At 41.6% G+C, this 25,393-nt stretch overlaps 1 protein-coding gene across 1 annotated transcript in view; it reads right to left on the reverse strand.

Annotated features, from left to right (window-relative positions):
• The window catches only part of SLC67A1 (solute carrier family 67 member 1), a 42,956-nt gene that overhangs the window by 13,715 nt on the left and 3,848 nt on the right, over positions 1–25,393 (reverse strand). The window contains exons 3-7 of the mRNA XM_072422195.1: positions 21,227–21,372; positions 17,919–18,051; positions 7,576–7,691; positions 7,376–7,486; positions 6,587–6,687 (exon numbers count right to left, since the gene is read on the reverse strand). Coding sequence (XP_072278296.1) covers positions 6,587–6,687; positions 7,376–7,486; positions 7,576–7,691; positions 17,919–18,051; positions 21,227–21,372 — 607 coding nt within the window. The remainder of the gene's footprint in view (positions 1–6,586; positions 6,688–7,375; positions 7,487–7,575; positions 7,692–17,918; positions 18,052–21,226; positions 21,373–25,393) is intronic.

The following is a 25,393-nucleotide window of genomic DNA, read 5'->3' on the forward strand; positions in this document are numbered from 1 at the left end:
AGGAAGCCATACAAAGCAAAGCAAGACCGCATTCCTGACCGCATTTCTGCTTCCTAAATTCCATTTCCAGGCCACACGCCCTGCAGATCACCTTAGACAAAACCTCGGGGCATTTGTCAGCGCAGACCAGAGAATAGATATTTATTGCAATTGTAGGTTTAGGAATGTAGAGACTTAATTGTATCCTCTATGTCCCCGGGTTACATACGAGATAGGGACTGTAGGTTTGTTCTTAAGTTGAATTTGTATGTAAGTCGGAACAGGTACATTATTTTATTAAATGCAATTAGAACAGTTGTTTCTCAAGATATGTCTGTCTGTGGTGTCAGTTACTGTATAAAATCCTCACTGTGAGTTAATCACAAACAAATAAAAAAAAAAAACTTTACAGAGCTTGGACATTCATTACCTTCTGGAGCAAGCGGTGCTTTGATATGCAAAAAGAAACAACTGCAGAGCTTGCTTGGTCATTAAAGGGTTACAAGATATTACAGATCAGCTCCACTCTTAAGATCACCCATAACCTCAGTTGTGTTTAGCAAAATATTTTTTGGGCAAGTCATGCAAACTGCTCCCCTGCCCCTTATCAAGCCTCCATCCTGCACACGAGCAAGCAGGGAAGCCCCGTTCGTATCTAGGAGGGGTCTGTATGTTGGATGTTCTTAACTCAGGGACTACCTGTATTTGCTTTTCTCTCCAGTAGGAGGAAATGATCCCTGTTTAGGGGTCACTCTCAGTGTTCATACATGTCTGCTGCACTCCCTCACCTTGTGACTTGCTATTAATGTTGCACAGGAGGAGTGATTCTAAGGCTGTGGTTATATTGCTTCCTCATGCCACTGAACCTTAGGGGAGACTCTACATGTAGCAATCACTAAAAGCAGCCCCATAGAGAATGAATTGGGGCAATGGTAGGTTCAGTACCGCTCACTGATGCCTGCTGCCAAACCCTTTATGAAGCAGCATGTCCCAACTGCCAGGAGACCTGCAGGATTGCCTGATTTTACTGCAGGTCTGTACTCAATAGTAATCCTTTAAAAAGGAATGACAATCACCTAACCACCAATGATGTGATGTCCTCCGATGTCAACTTTGCATGACAAACTTCTGAATAGGAGTGGATAGGCTGAGTGAATCCTTTGTTTCAGTGTATCACATATGCAGTAAAAAGTCTAAAGTTTTAATTGGCAGTTATCTTTTAAATTTGTACTTAACCCCCTGGATCAGTGTTTCTTGACCTTTTTAACATGAGGGAACCCTTGAAATAAACTTTCAGGTCTTCAGGAAACCTCTTCCATAATTACTATATCCACAGCTCACAGTATATTATCATGGTGGTCAGAAGGAAGATTTCCTCTTACTGGCCATTGGGAAGAATGTCACCCTTACAGATAGCCAAAAAGATCATTGGGGTCACTTAGTCTGATCTGAGAGGTACAAATTTCTCTAGGAACCCATTGCAACCTCTGGAAGAACCCTGGTTGAGAAACACTGCCGTAGACAAACCTTTAAAATTGGCCCCTGTGCAGAACTGACTTGGGGGGCCTGTTGGGTGTGGAGGGTCCAGGGTCCTTGTGCACATTTTGTGCTTCCCTATGTCCATTCCTGTATACACTGATCTATGCTGCACTTCTTTATGTATCCTATACACTGATCTATACTCTTCCTCCTATCAAACTTGGGGCCATTGGGGGGCCCTATTGACTGTGAGGGGTCCAGGGTCTGCAATGGCCCACTTTGCAACTTCCACCTCTATGTATCCTATACACTGATTCATACTGCATCTCTTATGTCTATCTAATACACTCAATGGTGGCCCCAAGTTAGTTTTACACAGTGGCCAATAGGGGCCAATGGGGGGTCCAGGGCCCTTGTGCAATGGCACAATTTGCACCTTCCTATGTCCGTTACTGTATACCGTGATCTATACTTCAGCACTTTACAATTCACAATGAATGGGAACTTTAGTCCCTGAGACTGGAAAGAGTAAAATGTCATCTCCTTAGTACAAGCCAAATCAGGACTCACAGTCCCCCAGGCAAGTCTGGATAGAAAGAAAGAAAGAAAGAAAGAAAGAAAGAAAAAGAAAGAAAGAAAGGGGATAAGGAAGGCTGGCTCAAGAAAGAAGTCAGATTGATGAACGTTATATTGCATTGATATTGCATTTTGCAGTGAATGAAGTATAAATTGTTGCAGTGAATGAAGTATAAAAGATTTCTTCATAGCACAGACCTGGGAAAATCACTAAATTGGCAGCTCATCCAATATTTGTATAGAAGGGGCTGATACAGGCCAGCACACAGCTAGACCTATGGATGATATACAGAGCAGCCCCACCATGCATTTCATGCAGCACAACTCACCGCAGGTGACACATTCACATGACAGAGACACATTCACATGACAATCACAATTCCAGGAGAATTTAGAAAACATGAAACCACTGAAATCTCATTTAATGCCAGAGGTTTCATAACAGGTTTTTGTTTTCCCTGGAATAGCAAAGATTGATTGCATGGGGCACATGTGAGGACGGCGATACTGCCAGGAGCGTTATCAACTGCAAACTGCTGCCAGGACAAACTGCCTTTGATACACCCAGGCTATGATCTCCCTTTATTGAGTTTCTGATGTGTCTTTCATATGGGGGTTTATAAAAATATGTTGGTCGAGGAGAGTCCGGGACCCTTGTGCAGTGGCACACTTTGCACCTCTCAATGTCTGCTGCTAGAATATACACTATTCACTCAGCAAAGTGAATAATCCCTTTGCAAGAGATATGTCACTAAACTTGGTGAATGAGATGAAGCTTTGCTGGCATCAATCATCCATTCAGGTACAAAGAAACCCCTGTTTTGCTTTTTTTAGGTTTTCCTTGCATGTGATTGGGTATTCTTTGAAAAGTGAACTTTTAATATTCTTATTATTAAACAGTATTTATATAGCGCCAACATATTACGCAGCGCTGTACATTAAATAGGGGTTGCAAATGACAGACAGATACAGACAGTGACACAGGAGGAGGAGAGGACCCTGCCCCGAAGAGCTTACAATCTAAGAGGTGGGGGAGGTATCACACAATCACATTCTCTAAACGTTCTCTAAGAGTGAAACTGATGGCCACAATGGTACAGTGCCGCTGTAAAAAAATCTGATCGACCTTGGGGATTGGCGAATAAAATTTAAAAAGAAACAGCAATTTTTTTCTTCTTTCTTTTTTCTTTTTTTTTTTTTTGAACTTTTTAGTCTTTGAAGCTTTAAACAAAGAAAACACTCAGCCAGCTTGTCAGGAATGTGTTCTGTCATTCATAAACACAAAAGGAAGGAAATAAGCTTCACGTGAAATAAAAACCACCCATATCTCTGTGTACATGCCGGGGGGGTGAATCTTTTCACAGACTCTCCTTTCACAGCTGCTATAAAGGATTGTGCCTGGAGTGCTGCATCAATAAATGCGCCTTCTGCATGCCCGGGGGTCAAGATACAGACATATGTTCCTCATATCAACAAGGACAGAATTGTAATAATCATCAGAAGTGAGGGAGACTGAAAAAAAAAATAAATGCAAATCTATGGCTGGCCATGCGCTTGTGCAGGAGCAAAAAGAAAAAATCAAAAAGAAGAAATGCACCTTGCCTTCCTATTGTGCGATATCACCCCCACCTCCTAGATTGTAAGCTCTTCGGGGCAGGGTCCTCTCCTCCAGTGTCACTGTCTGTATCTGTCCGTCATTTGCAACCCCTATTTAATGTACAGCGCTGCATAATATGTTGGCTCTATAACCTGTTTATTATTATTAATATTAATGCACCATTCTATATGAATGAGATTTGTGGGTTTTCATGTTGTATCTATAATTCCAATTATATCAATGGGGATCTGACAACTGCCAGTCAATGGAGGCATTTCCTACTGTTTACTATAACAACAGTGCTCTACTGGTTGTTGAGAAATACAGCAGGGAGAACTTCTATTATTCTGCCCTCCATTTAGGACTTTATTCTTTTTTATTTTCACAAATTTAGCTTCCATGCTCATTCACTTTTTTCAGTTGGCTGCACATCGTTGCTCAGATTCGGCTTCTGGATTGTGACAATTCGCATTGCTTGAACTGTTCAGGCAAATCAAATCTGAAGTCCAAACTGCTTGGTTGTCAAGGTAAGTTACATTTAGGAGCCCCAAAAATGCAAAGCAGGCAGCTGATGCCCATCGTATACATTCACTCATTGCTGCTACTATTGATTACATGCCAAGGAGAGTCTTTTGTCAATGAGAATGCAATAGGCATTTTCATTGGCTGGTGGTCTTCAGCGAGTGGAATCACCCCTTACATCAACCAATGGGAATCACTGTATGAGCGTTATCATTGGTTGGTTTCTATCCTCTGATGACCACCAGCCAATGACAATGCAGTTTTAATTGCCAATGGGCTTACAACTTGTAAGCAATGGTACATAGCAGGCAGCTCATTTCAGTTTGCACCAACAGGGCAAATGTTCAGTTCTATTAGAACCAAATCCAAAATTAAATGTTCAGGATAACACTAGTGACAACAGCAGACCATACCTGATCAATGGGCCTGATTTATCAAAGCTCTCCAAGACTGGAGAAGATAGACTATCATGGAAAAACCTGGGTGATCCAAGCAAACCTGGAATGCATCTGATCCAGGATTGAAAACATTTGCCAAAATAATAAGCACTGATTTTAGGAAATCCATTCCAGGTTTGCTGGATCACCCAGATTCTCCCATTATAGTCAATCTTCTCCAGTCTTAGAGAACTTTCATAAGTCCGGCCTATTACTTGTGGAAGCTAAAGTCCTTGTAATCTTTGCCTAGGCTCTAGATCACATGATTAAGTCATTGTAAGAGAAGATACATAACATACATTTATGATTGGTGGATTTTATCACACAGGTCCTCTTTAACCTGCACTCTGTTTTCTATATCGCTTGTCCCGGAGACGTCACTGATTTCCGGCGGCCCAGACGTGGATGTTTATGGTCTCGGCGTGTTATGATGATAATACCCCCACTGATCTTTTATTTATCGCCCCATCTGTTGTGTAGGAAAGTTTGGCGTGTGTACACTTCCGCTATTTACAGCCTCCTGTGTTGTATGTGCAAACATGGGACGGTTTAGAGTAAACACGACTTTTACAGAATTGTTCACATTTATTATTCCTGCGGTGATAACACAAACACAAAGGGCCAGATCAAAGGGATAAAAATATCCTGGCGTGCCGGGACTCAGACGTACAATAAATATTGGGCTATGCGGGGACACTGGCTGCCGAGTTCCAGAAATCAGGTGAAAGAAATCATTTGTGTTTACGGGAATGGTTACATTTAGTTGTTTTTTTTTTCAATCCATGTGGCAATGAGTGATCACATGATCTAGCAGAACTGAATCATTCACATTGCAGTTGAGGGCGGATGGTCTGGTATGGCAGTGGATGAGTAGTCACATGACTTAGCAGAAACAAATCATTCACAAGGCAAGCTAGGGAAGGGCTTATGGTCTGATAGGCAGTTAAGTATTCACATGGCCTAGCAGTGCCGGATTGTTCACATGGTAAGCTAGGGAGGACTTTAGTGTCCGGTATGGCAGTTAGGTGATCACATGACCTAAAAAAGCTGGATCATTTACAAAGCAAGCTAAGAAGGAGTTTAAGGTCTTGTATGGCAGTTGCTGAGTGATTTGATGACTTAGCAGAAAGAAATCATTTACAAGGCAAGTAAGGAGAAGTAAGAGACCTGGTGTGGCAGTGGTTAAGTAATCACATGACTAGCAGGGCCAAATCGTCCACAAGGCATACTAGGCAGGAGCCTAATCCTGGAATGGCATTGATTAAGTGATCACATAATCTAGCTGGGACAGATCATCCACAAAGCAAGATAGGGAGGAGCTTAGGGTCCAGTATGGCAGTTGAGTGATCACATGACCTAGCAGAGCTAGATCATTCACAAGGCAAATGAAGAAGGGGCATAGGGTCTGGTATGGTAGAGTTAAAGTGGTCACATGACCCAGCAGAGACAGATCATCCAAAAGACAACCTAAGACGAAGCCTAATCCCATGACCTAACAGAACTGGATCCAGCAAAAGGCAACCTAGGAAGGATCCTGAAGTCCTGGTGTGGCAGTGAATGAGTGATCACATATCTTAGCAGAGCCAAATCATTCTCAAGGTAAGCTAGGGAGGAGCCTAAGGCCTGTTGGGACAATTATTGAATGACCTATAGGAGCCGAACTGCTCAGAAGGCAAACTAGGGAGGAGCCAAAGGCATGGTGGGGAAGTGGCTGAGTGGTCACATGACACAGTGATCACCTGTCTGTATAGATAAAAGTTGGCCTTTTCTACTACTTGATTGAGGGAAACTTTTAATTAATCTTCTGACAAGAAGTGGTGAAAATTCTCCCTAAGCAGACAGACTGCAATTTAACACTGAGGCTCTTCTATTTCTCTAGAGCAAAATAATATGAGAAATAAATGTCAAATGTCATTAGGTTACTTACAGCTGGAAGCTAAAAATAAAGGAAAAAGAGAAAGCATCAATTACCATAAATTGAAGTATTTTTACTTACCAGCTGCATAATCCCAAAATAGGACATTAAATATCCAGCTGTTGCTGCGTTAAGACCGAAGAAATCAACGGAAATGATGGGGAACATGAGCATGAAGACACCTGCAAAGACACAAAATGTAATGAACAGGTAACTAGAATAATCTGATGCCCCACCCCCAAGGAGCCACTGTAGAGGCTTCGTATTCCTATCAGCCAATCACCAAGGATGTCTGCTGTCACATGGGAGGAAGGGGAGGGACTCACATGCTGCTCAGGGGAAGAATAGAATTATGAGTACATACATGTAATGAAGCCATTGTGAACAAGTTCCTGGCAGAACAAATATTGCCTATATATAAGACCTTTGTGAGTTCTTACTGAAATGCCAAAAATCCAGCAAGCTTCCTGTTTGGGCTGGCAACATTGTGCCTTGGCCCCACTGAATTTATACTAATGTCAGCCCTGCCTGCTGGACTACAGAATTCTGTTCCTCCCAGCAAAACAATATTGCTGCCTCTGCATGTCCAGGGAAAGAGCTCCTGGGAGATGTAGTTCTGGGGGAATGGCATATCAATAGGAACTGAGCTCCAAGAAGCTGCCCCTGCAGAAATTTGGCTGATGATGTCACAGGGAATGATAAAAGCTGTTTCTCACTACCTGAACCAGGTTAAATAATGCAGGGGGAGAGGGAGATTGACGGGGGTAAATTTTGGGCCCTTCCTGGACATTCACTGTAACAAGAGGACTCAGTTTCTTTGTTTTGCATTGTTTGATTTTTTCCATGATTTTTTTAATTCTCAATAATTACCAATTGGGAAGGCAGAGACAACTTTCACAATGAACACCGACATCACTCCGGGATAGTTCAAGAGCCTGAGCAGTTCTCCCACACTGAAGACGCTGCTTGACTTGGGTTTACCTGAAAAAGGAAATTGGGAAAGTGGGTGAGGTTGTAAATTCCCAGAATGATATAATCAGAGCAATTAACATGCAGACGCGAAGCCTCACTTTGTTCGGTGGCGGTCTTGCCTTGCGATATTTTGGTTTTTGCAGGAATGTAATTTAGAACGATGACGCAGCACACGAGACTGGCAGCCAAGGCGATGAAGGTGGGAGTATACAGCCTGCAAATACAAAGCCAGCCACGTCAGCATGGAGTCAAAACATAATTAGCAGTAATTGTGCAATATGCCAGGTGGGTTTAAGAGGACCTGTCACCTGCACCCTAGTGTGGATCCAAATAAGCATTTGTATGGGGGCTTCCAGCAAGTGTTGCTGCTCTGTGGTCCCATTCATTCTTGGTGGTCCACATGTTGGGTGTGATTATAAGCAAAAAGAAGTGCTGTGCGTTGTCTGTCTCTGTTGTACAATGCAAGTCCATGGCATAGATGAGAACTCAGACTTAGGACTCCAAATGATTTTCCAAATGACCCCCAAACAAACTTATCCAAAGATTATTGTGATTTGATTCCTAATCTCCCATTCATCAATCCCACGGCAAGAACGTTTACATTAAACCTTACTATTATCTACAAACCTTGAGGATCCTCCGGAGCTTGCTAGGGGTTCCTTGAGCAATGACCAATTTGTGACTCTTTAACTGACCCCAATGATCTTTTTGGCTATCTGTAAGGGTGATATTCTTCCCAATGGCCAGCAATGTAAGAGGCATTCTTCCCACTGACCACCACACTAAAATACTGTGAGCCATGGATATACCAACTTCAAGGACTCCCCTATGGTAAAAAAGTAGAGAAAGGCTGTTCTAATGGATGCTTGAAAATGCCCACAGGGCCAAGTAATGGTCTCTCAAGTAGATGAAGCTTGCATGGCTGCTCACCCTTTCTTCCTATGACCTTGTAATATGTATCCATTGGGTCTGCATTGATGGCCAATCACAATTATCATGATTAGGACTAGTGTTCAAATTCGGGTTGTCCTTATATTCGACCCAAATATGGCTGTTCGAATTCGGATAGACCCGACCCGAAAACCACAGGATTGGACAGTAAAAATTCGGGGAAAAAATGTGTTTAAAAAAAAAAAATTAATTTTAAAGTAATTTATTGAATGTCTGCATTTTTGTAACTGTTTTTTTACAGGTTTTCCCACAATGACATTATAATTCCCCCCGCTGTGCAACCTCCTGTCATTGCGGGATCTCCGGGCACTATAGGTGATGAATGGGGACATGTCCCCATTCATCACCTATAGTGCCCGGAGATCGTAGTGGAACTGCAGAGGTTCAAATGTGACGTCATGTGGGAAACTAAAGTGCAGACCTCTGCAGTTCCACTATAATGTCTGGGCACTTGAAGTAATGAATGGGGACTTGTCCCCATTCATCACCTGTAGTGCCCTGTATTTTTGGATAGAGAATCTCTATCCAAGAATACATAGCAGAAGCGCAGCACGGCAACAGCGATTGCTGTTGCAGCGCTGTACTATGTGTTTTTGGACAGAGAAACTCTATCCAACAACCCATATACCTAGTAAAGGGCTGCAAGAGCAATCTGATTGGGACCTTTAAAAAAAAACTGAATTCTCGCACCATTGACTTCAATGGTGTTGGAATTCGGCAATTGATCACCCAGAGAATTTCTGTCGAATGGAATAGTGAGCTATTCGACAAACACTAATTAGGACCTCCATTGACAAGTTTGGGTCTTGTGGTGATTGTATCAGTTGGAATTCAGTTTGTAAAGCTTCTGAGATCATTCATAATTTTTTGATGGGTGCACCGACCTTTCTGATCTGATAGAAAAATACTCCCCTAGCCGCTCTCTCCGCTCCTCCAATGACCTGCTAATGAATTTCTCACTCATAACCTAGATTGTAAGCTCTTCTGGGCAGAGTCCTCTCCTCCTGTGTCACTGTCTGTATCTGCCTGTCATTTGCAACCCCTATTTATTGTACAGAGCTGCGTAATATGTTGGTGCTATATAAATACAGTTTATTAATAATCATTCTTTTTTTTTTGTCCTGGTGACCAATGAAAGTGAGAGATGATTCAAAAGTTTGAACCGCCACTGGAACAAAGGGGAAATTTTCAAGGTTGTACATTTGTCACAATGTCTAAGTAGGACATTGCAATGTTTGTAGAGATCTCCACTCGCTTCCTGTTGTGTCTTGAGAAATTAAAAACTATTTCCTGAAAATTTCCCTAAAATAAGCAAGCATTTAATTTATCCTCTGTCCCGTGTTTCTCAACCAGGGTTCCTCAAGAGATTCCTCTGGGTTCCTTGAGCAATTTGTCAGTAAAGGACACCAATGATTTTTCTGGCTATCTGTAAGGGTGACATTCTTCCCACTGGCCAGCAATGTAAGAGGAATTCTTCCCATTGATCACAATACAAATATACTGTGAGCTGTGGATAAAGTAATTATAGAAGAGGTCTCCTGGTTATTCCAAGGAGTCCCCGTGGTCAATAAAAAAGCTATTCTAGTCTATCCAAAGAAGTAAAAGTTGTGCTTTAGATATAATAAATGTATGGGTGCCAGTTGGGGGTTGAGGTTTCCCTATTTTTTTTTGGACAAACACATCTTTGCCACCCTTCCTATGAGGTCACGGGAACTACAGAAACCCATTTGGGCCTCCTATAGAGCTCCAGGAAATCCATTATACGGCCTCCATGTGCTCAGACCGCGGGCCTGGGGCCATACACCATGAAGGAGGAAGTTATCTCTTTCAGATTTAATTATGGCTGCTCCTCAGGGCAGACACATTGAATCTAATGGAAGATTTCCCCGTCTCTGAACAAGCAGCTCCCCCTCCTCCCCTTCATACATAATGTGGCAGTGACATGAGCCTCACCCCACGAAGGGGAACAAAGGCGCCATTGTGGGGGTCATCCTGCACAGGCGTGATCGGCGATGTCAGAAAGGACGCTCTGTATGTCCAGCGTTTGGCTTCCTGGCCAAATTAGACTTTTACTGTAAAGGACACAAAAGGCACCGGGCTCTGTGAAATATCAAAATCTGACAGATTGGGAAAAAGATTTGTGACAAATGTCTTGGTTCATCCATATTTGTGACAATGCAGGAGACTCAGGGGGTGCCTGGGCACAATGATATTTAAAGGGGTATTCTGGCTGTTTCAACATTATTATTACACAGTATTTATATAGTGCCATCATATTATGCAGTGCTGTACAAAGTCCATAGTCATGTCACTAACTGTACCTCAAAGGAGCTCACAATCTAATCTCCCTACCGTAGTTATATGTCATTAGTACAGTCTAGGGCAATTTTGGGGGAAGCCAATTAACCTAATAGCATGTTTTTTGGGAGGAAACCCACGCAAACACAGGGAGAACCTGCAAACTCCATGTAGATAATGTCCTGGACGAGATTCAAACCTGGGGCCCAGCACTGCAAAGGCCAGGGTACTTACCTAAGTGGCAAAGGTGGCATGTTTAGGTGCCATGGTAATGGCAGTGCACCCAGAGATGGGCAAATATGAAGCCGATGCCCCAAATGCATGGTATTCCAGCTCCCTGTATCCCTGCATTATTATTATTATTACACAGTATTTATATAGTTCTGACATATTACTCAGCGCAGTACAATAGTCATGTGACTAGCTGTCCCTCAAAAGGGCTCACAATCTAATGTCCCTACCATAGTCATAGGTTAGTTTCTTTATGTATATTAATGTATGTTATTCTCTAATTTTGGGGGGAAGCCAATTAACTTAACTGCATATTTTTAGAATGTGGGAGGAAACCGGAGTACCTGGAGGAAATCCACACAAACATGGAGGGAACCTGCAAACTCCATGCATTCGGTCAGTTAGGGCCATGGAGAAGATGGGGGCTTTGGGCATTTATCCAGTTTGCCCTATCCCAGAACCGGCCCTGACACTCTATAGCACCAAAGCTGCCCCATTTCCACCCCTGGGAACTCCTGGTATTTCCCCTCCTGTCACAGTGAATGATAAAGCCGCTCACGATGTAGGCAGGAGATACATTTTGCTGATCTTCCCCACCTCTTAGATTGTAAGCTCTTCTGGGCAGGGTCCTCTCCTCCTCCTGTGTCACTGTGTATGTCTGTCTTACATGTTCAACCCCTATTTAATGTACAGCGCTGCGTAAAATGTTGGTGCTATATAAATACATTTTATTAATATTAAATTCTGATTGGCTGGTTTTGGTTGATCAAGAGATCTCTGCTTTCTGATTGGCATGGTGAAACAACTCGCAGTTTCTTTTACATCACAAAGGCACCTCTGTAATATGCAAAACCCTCTATGATGTCATCATTTATGCAATACATGACACAATACAGGTGACATCACTACATTTCTGCAGTTGGTAGTCATAGTGCTGCTGGACTGGTTTTAGTGTCATGAAAGGGGAAAAGTCGAATGATCTCAAAACAATGACAAGGATATAGAAAGGAAAAAAAAGATTTGGGGATCAATGATAACCCTGTGGTATGGATACAGACCAAAGCATTGACTAAAACACTGGGCAGGGGACTGGATATGGTTCTTCTGCGGGCCAGTATTAATATTATTATTATTATTATTATTAATATAGCACCAACATATTACCCAGCGCTGTACATTAAATAGAGGTTGCAAATGACAGACGAATACAGACAGTGACACAGGAGGTGGAGAGGACTCTGCCCCGAAGAGCTTACAATCTAGAGGTAGCACATAAAGGTCCTTCCATTTACAGCTCATCTCTCTCCTACTATCAGCACGATTCTTTACCTGCAACACGACTCCTTGTGCTGCTTCTAGCTCTGTCTGAGCTCTGCTGTGCAGGAACTGCTCTCATTAAAAACTAATAATGATATATTTAGGAATACAGATCTTTACAGATTTATATCTGCCTGGAGTTCAGATTTATTCCCAGATACTACTGGGACTAGAAGTCCCTGGCTCAGCCAATCACATTGCTGGGCCTGCAGTTGATGTATGTGCAATATGGATGCATGCCTCCTACGTTGCACATCAAAACACAAGCAGCATGAAAGGAAATCACTTGGAGAACAAAGAGAACCCTCATGCTACAATTCCAGGGTCAGACCCACAGAACGCGGCTCTGTTCTACAAACGCCCCCATCATGTATAGGGAAATTCCACAGCAATATCACACAGCTGTCACCATACAATATTCTATAGAATGGCCACGGGCAAACCCAGCTGTCAGAGATCCACAAGTCCCAGCATGCTCAGATATACAATCTGTGCCCAACATTTCCACCAAATGGCCAGATCGGTGAATCTATATATAAATATACGGCACCTTTACTTTAAATCACATTTTGGTTTAAAGAGACCCTTTCATTTAAACAGTATCCTATAAGATTTATTGTGCATTGCATTTACCTGTAAAAGCCTCCCTTGTATAGACATCTAAAAGGCCAGGGGCTGTTGCATTTCATGCAGGAAAATGCCGCCATCTTGCATGTGACATAGCAGCCCCAGAAAGCTCCGAGCCGTCATTCGCTTGACATTCTATAGCAGCCATTCTGGACTTTTATAACATGGGGGAACCCTTGAAATAACTTTCAGGTCTTCAGGGCCCCCTTCTATAAATATTATATCCACAGCTCACAGTATATTAGCATGGTGGTCAGTGGGAATAATTCCTCTTTGTTGGTCATCGGGAAGAATTTCACCCTTACAGATAGCCAAAAAGTCAATTGGTTTCACTTAAACTGACCAAAGAGATACAAATTGCTCAAGGAATCCCCAGCAACCTCTAGAGCAGTGGTCGCCAACCTTTTTGGTCCAGTGGGCGACTAAAATCACAGGCTCCCAACCAGGCATCCGCGGGGAGCCGGGTGTCACCCAGAGTCACGTCATTATGACATAACCCTCTTATCGTGGATCTGAGCCTGCAATGGGAGAGTGGCCAGGTTTTGTGTAGGGACACAGCCAACCAACTTCCCCGAGCCTGGGATTTGCATGGGGCACATGGTCCACGGCTCTGGCCGGTCCGTCCCCCCAGCGGGGACCTTTTCCTGACCCCACTCGGGGGTGCACCAACCAGAGCCGCTGACCAACAGAATTTTCTTGCGGACCACTGGTTGGCGACCGCTGCTCAAGAGGACTCCTATCATTCCACGGGACCCTGGTTGAGAAACACTGATTTATACTTTTCACCTTCTCTCTTCCCACATCAGCAAAATTAAAGGTGATCCAGGGAGGTGATGGGAGAGGTGCAGGAACATCACAGACACTAATTAGGCTCGAGAAAAATAGATGGATTTGATGTCCCAATAAGGAGGGGGCTATGCTAGCAAATTTACTATTTCTGATGGCAAATTTCTGAACACATTGCAAGAGAATAAATATTTATGAGATGGAAAAACAGTGCAAGTCAGCATTTCAAATTTCCAAGTCTTTGGTGCTTTAATTTGCAACCTTTTTGGGGGTGACAGGGTCTCTTTAACAAAGACAAAATCAGGTTCATTTATAATGGCACCAAAATGAAAGTGGCTTGGAACTGGTGAATGTAAGTAAAGCCCCGTACAGTAATTGTTGCTCCAAAATATGATTATTGATTGTTTGGGGATGAACAAGGGCTGGTCTATGTATCTGGAGAAAGCAGCTGTTGGTTGTGTCAGTCAATTTGTTATCCCGCAGGGTGAATCAGTAAACAGCTGATATTTACTTAAGATGATTAGTAAAAAGATGTCTGTAGGAGGAAAATCTACTACCTGTATGCAGCCTAAGGCTAAAGCTGGGGTAAATTTTCGGTGCCCGAAACAATCGCTGGAAAGATTAAGAAATGAGTGCTATACAAACAACATCATTCTGTTCTATGGAGAGGGGAAGGGGGAGGAAGAGCGAGTGGCACCCCACTGTGCTCTCCTACTTTGCTTTGTATAGGGATCTCTCCTAATGAGTTATTATTATTATTAGACAGGATTTATATAGTGCTAACATACTACGCAGCGCTGTACATTAAATAGGGGTTGCAAATGACAGATAGATACAGACAGTGACACAGGAGGAGGAGAGGACCCTGACCAGAAGAGCTTACAATCTAGGAGGTGGGGAAGTAGCACACAATAACAGGGGGGAATAGGGAAGGGTGGATGGGTAGTGAAAGTTTTAGGAGACAGAAGACAGGTAGGTGAGGTTGAAGCGTTGGGTTTTAGGGCTGTTTTAAATGAGCAGAAAGTAGGAGCAAGCTGAATAGGACGTGGAAGACCATTCCCGAGAGTCGGGGCAACTCTAGAAAAGTCTTGGAGCCGTGCATGTGATGAGGTTATGAGTGAGGAAGTCATTACTAGGTCAATGGAGGAGTGAAGAGAGCAGCCGGATGGGAATTTTTTTATCAGGTCAGAAAGGTAAGAGGGACAAGAACTGTGTAGGGATTTGAAGGTAAAGCACAGGAGCTTGAATTTGATTCTAAGGTGAAATGGAAGCCAATGAAGAGAACTACAAAGAGATGCAGCAGAAGAGGAGCAGTGGAAAGGCTGTGTATGGGGTAGGTAGGTAGGCAGGCTGTTTATAGGGTAGGTAGGTGGGCAGGCTGTATATGGGGTAGGTAGATGAAAAGGATGGATGAGTCTGCTTGCAGCATTCATAATGGATTGTAGGGGAGAAAATGATAAATAAAGAAATAACGATCCTCTTGTAAACAAGTCCCCATGGGCCAGTTCTCTGTACACAATTCAGAATAATGCGGTGTGGGTAGACGGCAATGGTACATTCTTCTTCAGTGACATAAGCCAATATGTTTTCTGTGCTAGAAGCGAGAAAATGTGAGCTTGTGGGCCTCAGAATAATAACTTCTCTCATGGCCGCTTGTGAATTAAAACACCATTGACAATGCGGGTCTGTTGACTCTAAATAAAGTATCAAAACAAGATGCAGCCGTATGCAAAGTTGTAGGACAGATCCAACCAAAGGGCTGAATATTGGTCTGAAATACAATGCGGGGCCAAAAGTATGAGGACAGCACTTAAGATGATGGTGTCCAGGTGTGTATAGTGAATGTAATACCCCGACAGGTAAAGACAATTGGGCACCTTGTGGTAGCAGTTTGCGGAAGGCCTCTTTTTTGTTCCACGCTGTGCACAAAGACAGCTCCGTGAAGATGTAATTTGATAAGATTGATGTAGAGGACATAAGTGGCCTCCATGGATCCCTGGCCTCAACCCTAGTAGGGTAAATTGTAACTCCAAAAGCAAATACAGGTAGTCCCTGAGTTAAGGACATCCAACATACAGACCCCTCCTAGATACGAACGGGGCTTCCCTGCTTGCTCGTGTGCAGGACAGAGGCTTGATAAGGGGCAGGGGAGCAGTTTGCATGACTTGCCCAAAAAATATTTTGCTAAACACAACTGAGTTTATGGGTGATCTTAAGAGTGGAGCTGATCTGTAATATCTTGTAACTCTTTAATGACCAAGCAAGCTCTGCACTTGTTTCTTTTTGCATATCAAAGCACCTCTTGCTCCAGAAGTTAATGAATGTCTAAGCTCTATAAAGTTTTTTTTTTTTGCTTTGTTTGTGATTAACTCACAGTGAGGATTTTATACAGTAACTGACACCATGCTGCCTAATAATATGTTGAGACATATCTTGAGAAACAACTGTTCTAATTGCATTGAATATAATAATGTACCTGTTCTGACTTACATACTAATTCAACTTAAGAACAAACCTACAGTCCCCATCTCGTATGTAACCCGGGGACTACCTGTACAATATTGTAATGAGTTCTATAAGAAGCAGTAAGTAATTGAAAGTGTTGCTCTGATTACTTACTTATATTTACCTAACATCACCAACACATCCGATTCTAGGTAACATTCTACACAAAAGAAATCAGAGACATTTTATCAAATCCAAAGGAACCTGAGCAGTTTCCTTTTACAGAAATATGCCAGAAATGTGTGCAATGTTTGTCTCCAAGAGAGCTCAGTCAACAGATATCTCCAGGAGGGGAATATGCGATAAAGAGGTGAGAAGACAAAAACTTCCTCTGATTCATTGACAGGTGAGCTATAAGGAAAAGAGGGACTGCGGTTATGTTACACGGGTGTCATGTCATCAGTCTCCAAGGAAACAAACTTGCATAGTCATTCATTTATCGCTCCATGTGAGTAATGCAATTATATGTGCACATGGTTACATAATGACATTGTATGCTGTACAAGTGTACAGAATTATATTAAAAGTGGGAGGCAAGAGGAAGGAAGAACCAGGGCTTGTTGGGAGGATACAATATTTAATAATAATATATTTTTATAAAGGCATTGCAGGTAATAGGATGCTCATTGACTACTTTAGGTTGTGGTGGGTAGATTGTTTGGGGTGGAATTGTTTGACTGAATTAGTGTTTGTTATTAAAAGTAATAATATATATATATATATATATATATTGTTCCTCTTCGCTCCTCAGGGGCAGCCCTTGATGCTCTGCATTATGAGTTCAGAATGTATTTATTTTGAAGGACATCTAGTGGCAAAAATATGTACTGCAGGGAATAGCTACTGGGAGGAGGTAAGTACAGTATTTAAGCAGGAGTTGGTTTTCCCTCTTTTTTGTATACAGGAAAATATTTTAGGTGGCCCTGTCACACAGCAGATATTATTGCAGACCTTTTTCCTAAATTTCCACTTGCCTATTCCTAAGTCACTACAGCCAGAGTATCAGCATAACAGCCAGGCATTTAATATTTGAAGCAGGGGTGAGTAACAGCTTCCATAACTAAAAGTTCATAGAAGATGACTAGTGACCCAGGGCAGTGCCGTGGTCTCTTGGTAGTGCCCCTCCTGTCTCTTGAGCTGAGCGGATGGGCGAGGGATGAGCTGGTTGTTGCGGTTTGCTGTGTGTAAATGTGGTTTTTATGAATGTTTCCTGTAACAAGTCATAACACTGATGTCTGGATTGTATCATCTCTGTATTCCTTCCTCCCACTCCCAGCTTATAGCTTAAGTCAATGGTATAGAAAATGCCAGAATGGAAACCATCGGCTGGAGGAGTCACTCCGGGGTCTCATGTAGCCAGCTGTTTCCAGCACATATTAATCAGATTTAAAGCAGATTTCCAGACAATAAGCCAAATACACAGACTGAATTTATGGGATATTTTCATCTTTCCTAGGATTTGTATGTCTGTCTATTCATTTCCGTGTTTTCTTTACAGCTCAGCCTAGTCTGGAGGAACAAAAAACCTGATTCCTCACCTACAGGTCTAGTCCCGCCCCCAGCCTTTGATTAGATAGTGGAAGGAGCAGCAGCAGACTGATGAACTCATCCCTCTCTCACTGCACTCTTTCTTCCTATCAATATGCCCCTTTGTTTAGCACATGTGCATTGCAGCACACCCAACTGGCTGCTTGTGCTGCTTCCTCCCCTCCCAGCCTGTGCTTACCCATATTTGGTGGCTAGGAATCCTCCCAACGAAGATCCAATGATAATTCCCAAGCCAAAGCAGAGTCCGAGTTTTCCCAGCGAGCCAGCACGCTCCTCGGCCGTTGTCAGGTCAGTGACGATCATCTGGGCTCCTGGTAATGAACAAAAGAAACCTTAGCACATTGTAAAAATGAAAATACAACTTTATTGATTTGGAAGAAGAAAGCATGAACACAGGAAAAATAGAAATCTATAAAATTGCTACAAAATATTTCAGACACATTGAGCAGGGCTAGTACACATGGGCGGTGAGCATACGCACTTCCTCATGACTGGAAAACATACTGATGGTCAAGATGCTATTGGGTCCCACCTGCTGCCATCCATAGGGAATGAATATGGGTGATGGTAAGCAGGTGAGTGCTACCTCCTGTCAAATGTTCATTAGGAACCTTTACAATGGTTGGGGTGCCAACCACCTGGGAAGACCTGTTTAAAGTTTACAATCAGTTCAAAAGACCCTAAACAAGATGGTCAAAGATCGTGTTTAGGAAGAAGGAAGAGAAGATGACGGCAGAGCCCAGCAAGGGAACTGGGACAGGTAAGTATCAAGGGTTTAGTTCTGCTTTATCATTTGACAGTGGACAGTACTCACCTGCTCACTACCTCCCTCATTCATTCCCGATGGGTGGTAGCCGGCGAGACACCATGTGGCATTTTGACCATGGCCATCATTTCCAGGCATTAGAAATTGCGTATGCTCACCACTCATATGGAATGATTATTAATATTATTATTATTATTATTATTAATAATAATAAACATTATTTATGTAGCGCAAACATATTACGCAGCGTTGTACAATAAATAGATCACCCTCTGTCCTTTGTAAACCTGACACTATTATTTTATAGAACCAAGTACATTGTACTCCACTAGGAACTGCTCATAGGAAGTTTTGCTGTGCTGATTCACTGTAATACTTACAAAAACGATTTATCTGTCAATCTGCAAACACATGAATTGCATGAGCAGATGTGCCTTGGCCCTGGCAGGTTTAACATTGGTGCAATGGCTCCATCTGGTGGGCAGTATTTATATTACATGCCATGGGTCAGCATTATTATTATTACACAGTATTTATATAGCGCTGACATATTACACAGCACTGTACAGAGTCCAGAACCAGTCACTTGCTGTCCTTCATAGGGGCTAAAAATTTAATGTCGCTACCATAGTCATATGTCTTTAATACAGTCTAAGGTCAAGTTTGGGGAAGCCAATTAACCTAACTGCATGTTTTTGGGATGTGGGAGGAAATCAGAGTACCTGGAGGAAACCCACAGAAACACCAGGAGAACTTACAAACTCCATGCAGATAGTGGCCTGGCCGAGATTTGAACGTGGGGCACAGTGCTGCAAAGGCCAGAGTGCTAACTTATGAGCCACCATGCTGCCCTGATTCAGCATTTGTAGTTGCATTAAGTAAGATTGTAATTATTAGGCAATGTGCAGTAATCCTACACTGATCTGGCGGTAAACTGATATTTGATAAGTTGCTATGGATTAATATGCTTTGAATATCTCAACATACAACTAATGGCTTCTGTATTACAACAAGTTCCAAGTCCAGTTACTGTGTGATACACAAGCCTCAGCAATTCCTTCATTTCTCATAAAGAAAATCTTTACTATTCATGCTTTTCTTAATCCATTTTTTTTTTATCTGTGTATCACCCGTTCCCCCTTCCAGACACTGCAGATCACAGTGACAGGACTACAGCAGCACAGACAGAGTTGTCAATGCAGAAAGCAGTGTGCAGGACCAGGTGTGGGCATTGCTTGGGCACAGTAACAGGTTCAGTTTAATGACAATTTCCCAGCATTCCATGATACGTGGGAATATATACTACCCATGTGATTGGTGAGTCACATACATTCTTCTACTTGAATGGGCAAAGCAGGCCCATATCCCACCCATATACATATCTTTCCCTAACCTAGGCTGTGTTTGACCTGTCTTTGATCTTCGCCGTGTTTCCTTAAAAGCAGCAATTTCTATTCATTTGCCCTTGAATTATAGGCAAAGCAGGTCAATTGCAACTCATTCTTTTCAGTTGGTGCTATTCTAACACATGCACAGCTAAATACATATAAATAAGATTGCTATTCATGTGCACATGAGCAAATGCAAAGTTTGAGATGTATGGCAGAGGCCACTTTGCTTATATAAAGTCAGATACGATGGTCAGTATGGCCAATGCATGTTCACCAGTAGCTATGGATGTAGAAGAGATGACATGCGGCTGCATATAACGCATTCTAGGGATTAATGTTAAGTGCAATTAAACTAAAAATAGTTTTTCCTGTCTACCTAAGTCTTTCCTGTAATACAAAAACCTATCAGCCAGTTCACAACCTTCTCCGGAACACGCATTGAGCTGCACATGCGCATCCTCAGCAAACCTTGGTACAAAATTAAATGAACTCCTGTGCACATGTGTCTGATTTACATAATTGCCATCTGGCCAATCAAGATGTCCAAAATCAGTAATTAGTTTTGTATTGGCAAATCACAGGGAAGGGAGGAAGGACGTTGGGGTCATTGACTCTCTTACAATGAAACTTGGAGCTGAAAATGCGGCTTCCAATAGGCTTTGCAGCAGCTCAGTGGAGCTCACAGACAATGATAAAAGTAAGAAAACATTTACTGATTTACTCATTTACACATTGAAGTTGCCCAGAGTTCAGTCCAAATTATTACTTTATATACATGAGTATAAACAGAGATTTTTGTCCTTCAAAATCACATTAGAAAACTTTTATTGGTTTGCACCACTAGATGGCACTGTAGCTTCATGTAAAGTATGTAACAAACTTGCTGTCAGAGGTATTATTACAGAGTTTGTTATACACGTTACAAGAAGACACAGCGCCATCTACTGGTGGTTAACAATATGCACAAAAGATCAATTAAGAGTAAGTAACCCATCATAACCAAATTAAAAGTAGAAAATATTTAACTCATAAAAAGGGGAAAAACAAAAACACATTGAGCCCATGTGGTGGATGCATTTTGTGCCCTAGGTTTGTACTTGAGTCAAATAATTTTTCCTGTATTTTCAGGTAAAAATAACTATCTTGTTTAAATTTCTGATAGGTTTATATTTGGGTATATACGGTACCAATTGATACTTTTAGGTTATTTTAAAAACAAAAGCCCAACCTGATACTAGATGAAAGAACCAATAAATGAGCATAGCTGTTCTCTAAATGAGCTTGAATGTTATTCATTGTACGTGAATACTTATATACAGTATACAGTACCTGGAAGGCCGTGCATGAAGACTGATGGCAGGCGAGACAAGAACAGTAAGGGTATGTTGGTGGTGAATGCCAGGATCAGGTAATAGACGGAGCCAGACAGGAAGGAGAGGGTAAGAGCGGCTCGAGCGCCATATTGATCTGAAAACCTGCAGGACAGAAACACATGGGCATGTCAGTAGAGGTAACCTAGGAACAATCATATATCCGTATCATGGTATGGTTAGGAAACCGGTAACTTGGTAACTTGTAGATGCCAGTAACCCGGAAATGTTCAAATGATGGTAAATTGGCCACATTCAGATGTTGGTAACCCAGCCAGATGGACATACTGGTATCAACATATGGTTAAGGCACTGGTAACCTAGTCACAGTTACAGTAGATGCTGATAACCTGGCACGATAAGGTTGGTTACCTGGCACACAAACTGGCAACATTTACATATTGCACATGCTGGTATCACTTTATGGTAAGGCACTGGTAATCTGACAACATTAGACGACAGTTAATTGGAAAAAATTTGGATCCTGGTAACCTACCAGATTTCTTTATCTGTAGCCTGGCATGTAACCTGCCAACATTTAGATGTTGCACACAATGGCATCGATGTATGGTGAGGCATTGGTAATTTGGTAACATTTAGATGTGGCCAACCTTTTAACCTTTAAAGTAGATGCTGGTGACCTGGTGCCATTTAAATAGCAATACCTGGCAATATTTGGTAACATTTAGATGTGGGTAACATGAAGCGTTGGATTTATATGTTGCACATGGTGGCATCTATGTATGGTAATCTGGAAACCTTTACAATAGATGCTGTTAACCTGGTACCATTGACCTGGCAATATTTGGAAAGCGTTAACTTACCAGTGCATAGTTGCTAATAATCTAGCAATGTTTAGATGTTGGTACCAATGTGTTTTGAGGCACTGGAAATCTGGAAATATTGCTTGGTAACCTTTATGGTAGATGTTGATAATCTGGTACCTTCCGAATGGCAATACCGGTACCTGGCAGTATTTCGATATATATATATATATATATATATATATATATATATATATATATATATATATAATACATAGGTACTAGTAACTTGGTATCATTTATACATTGGTAACCTGGCATGTAGCCTGGCAACATTTAGATGTTGGTAACCTGGTATCCTTTACAGTAGATACTGGTATCCTGGCATCATTTAAATGGTGATACCTGGCAATATCCGGATAGTTTTAACCTACCAATACTTAGATGCTAGTAACTTGGTAACATTTATATTTCAGTAATCTGGTAACATTTAGATGTGGGTAACATGGCAGCATTCAGGTGCTAGTAACCTGGCATAATTTAGATGCAAGTAACCTTGTAACATTTATTTATTAGTAACTTACCTGCTAACATTTAGATTTTGCACATACTAAAACAATACATGGAGAAGCATTTGTCATCTGGAAATGCTGGTTGTTAACCTGAAAATCTTTACAGTAGATCCTGGTACCATGGGTATGGTGATACCCGCCAATCTGTAATTTAAGGTAACCTGGTAATATTTAGATGTGAATAACCTGGCACCTGATGATGGTAACACGGTAGCATTGAGGTAACATGGCAATAAATAATTGATGCTGGCACCATTTAGATAATAATAACTTGGCAATATTCAGATGCTGTATCAATACATGTTGGGGTCCCTGCAGAACCCATGGCCGCACCCTATTTAAGCCCCCCATACCCCCTGTAGGCGTCTGGTATAGGCATATTGGTATTGGTATTGTCAGTCCTAACTCTCCCCTCTTTGATAATTATTTTGAGTTTACAGAAGAAGGTGCTGGCCTCTCCAATATATACAAATGATTTACAGAAATCCTCCCATAGAAGCTGATGGGATCACTGACACCTATAACATGGTAAATGTACAGAGGTGAGTGGCCTCATAAAACTTTACCACCAAGAAACCAATTCATGACCCAATGTTTTCTTACTGAGAGAGTCTTGTGTATGAAGAGAACCTGTCACTTGTAATTGGAACAACTGATTTCCCAGAGGCCACTGTATGCTCATTAAATGCTGTATGCTAAATGCCATATCCTCTTTAGTATATCAATGACGAATCATAGTTGTCACCCTTGGATAAAATCTGTGTTAGTCAGAGTAAGCGTGGATTACCAAGTGAAAATTAAGAAAAACTTGCCTGAAAAAAATAAAACTAATGCAGCCACTAGGGTTCAGATAGACTACATAGGATTACAGACATGAACAAATACCATTACCCAACTATATGACCTGTGAAGGGCTGAACAGAGAACAACCACAGCACACAAGGATGATCATTGGGACACTGAGATGATGGGATGAATTGCTATATGTATCAAAGGCTTAGGGTTGTCACAGAGTTTAAGTTTTACAATTTGTCTTTAAAGTGTCACTAAATATAAAAAGTGCTTTATGTCCCAATAATACATCCCTTCCTCCTGCTATGCATTCAATCAATCCCAATGAATCCCTTCCATCCTTTGCAGAATGCTGCAGAACCTCAGTGCCAGTGGCAACAATTCATGCTTTATTTAGAATGTCTTCATTTGTGGCCACCTCATTGTGTTGTACAGGGCGGAGACTACAAGTGTGACCACGCCCATCTATGATTTAATATTCAAGACATCATGGCACATGAAATATTTTTATAGGTAACTGACATTGCAACCAATCTGCTGCCCTCTAGTGTTCAGCCAGAAAACCACCAGCACCAGGTCAATTTTGGGGGACGCCAATTAACCTAACTGCATGTTTTTAGGATGTGGGAGGAAATCAGAGTACCCGGAGGAAACCCACACAAACACGGGGAGAACCTGCAAACTCCATGCAGATAGGGTCCTAGAGATTCGAAAAAAAAACTAATGCAGCCACTAGTCTTAAGAGTTCATATACACTCCAGACAAAACCACCAGCACCAGGTGTCCCAGGTGGTGAAACAATAGGCAACCTATATACAGTACTACAAGCCTGGTACACAAAACCAGTCTAATCAGTTTAATTATATTTAAAAAAAGAAGTTCTGGTTTATCTGGTTGGTTCAGTTTTGTAGCTAAACTCCAGGATAGGCAAATATCTAAAAATAAGTGTAATGTGTATCCCCAATCTTAGTGTGTTTATGTATATCTTTGTGCAGTAATCCTGTGTGAAACTTTTGTCCTCTTGGTTGTTCTAGAATAAAGACCGGTCACTGCTGCTGTTTCTCCTCCTGCAGGGTGACTGGTCTTGTCTCCGCCCCCTCCTGTTGTTTTCTGCAGGCAGCCTGTTGTGGGTGGAGCTGCTGAGCCCCTCCCATCACTCTTCTCTCTGTACAGATTCTATATGATATGTCTCTGAAACTTTTGGATTTTATACAGATTTATAAAGGTATTTGGAGCACAAACTGGCTTTATATTTTTTGTTACAATTGAGGAATATACTTAAATGGGTTTTGGTGCCACAAGTTCAGCTTTAATTACCCTACCCCCCTGTAATTCTGAATAACTTAACGTTTGCACATTGATACCAGCACAATGCAATGATTGTGTAGGCTTTTACTTATGCTGCTGGTAGTAATATTCTTCTACTGATACCCTCAGTCCAATCTGATTTAGGATATCTTTACATTTGCAATCTGGCCTTCCTCAACCAGCTCTCATGATTATTAGGTGTTCAAAAATGTTATATATTACAGTTTAACATGGGGTGGCTGCATTAGTTTTATCTCACTTTATTTTCCTTTATTTTTAATCTGCAGTCTACACAGAGATCTGGATACAATGTAACTGATACCAGTGCAATAGAGGGCAAATAATAACATATAAAATGTATAAATGAATACATATAAAAAATAAATAGATATAAAAAAAAGTTATAAAAATAAATAAATAAATATAGGAATAAATAAATAAATATAAAAAATAAAAAAATTAATAGAAAAAATTATTAAAAAAATATAAAAAATTAAAAAAATAAATAATTACCGTATTTTTCGCCATATAAGACGCACTTTTTCTTCCCCAAAACTAGGGGGGAAAAGTTGGTGCGTCTTATATGACAAACACCGTGTTAAAAAATAATTTAAAAAAGATACTCACCCGATCCTGCGGAGACCGTGCGTCTCCTCTCCTCTCCTCCTCGCTGCTGGCTGCAGCGTGTGT

This window comes from Pyxicephalus adspersus, chromosome 9 (assembly GCF_032062135.1).
Source record: "Pyxicephalus adspersus chromosome 9, UCB_Pads_2.0, whole genome shotgun sequence".
NCBI lineage: Eukaryota > Metazoa > Chordata > Amphibia > Anura > Pyxicephalidae > Pyxicephalus > Pyxicephalus adspersus.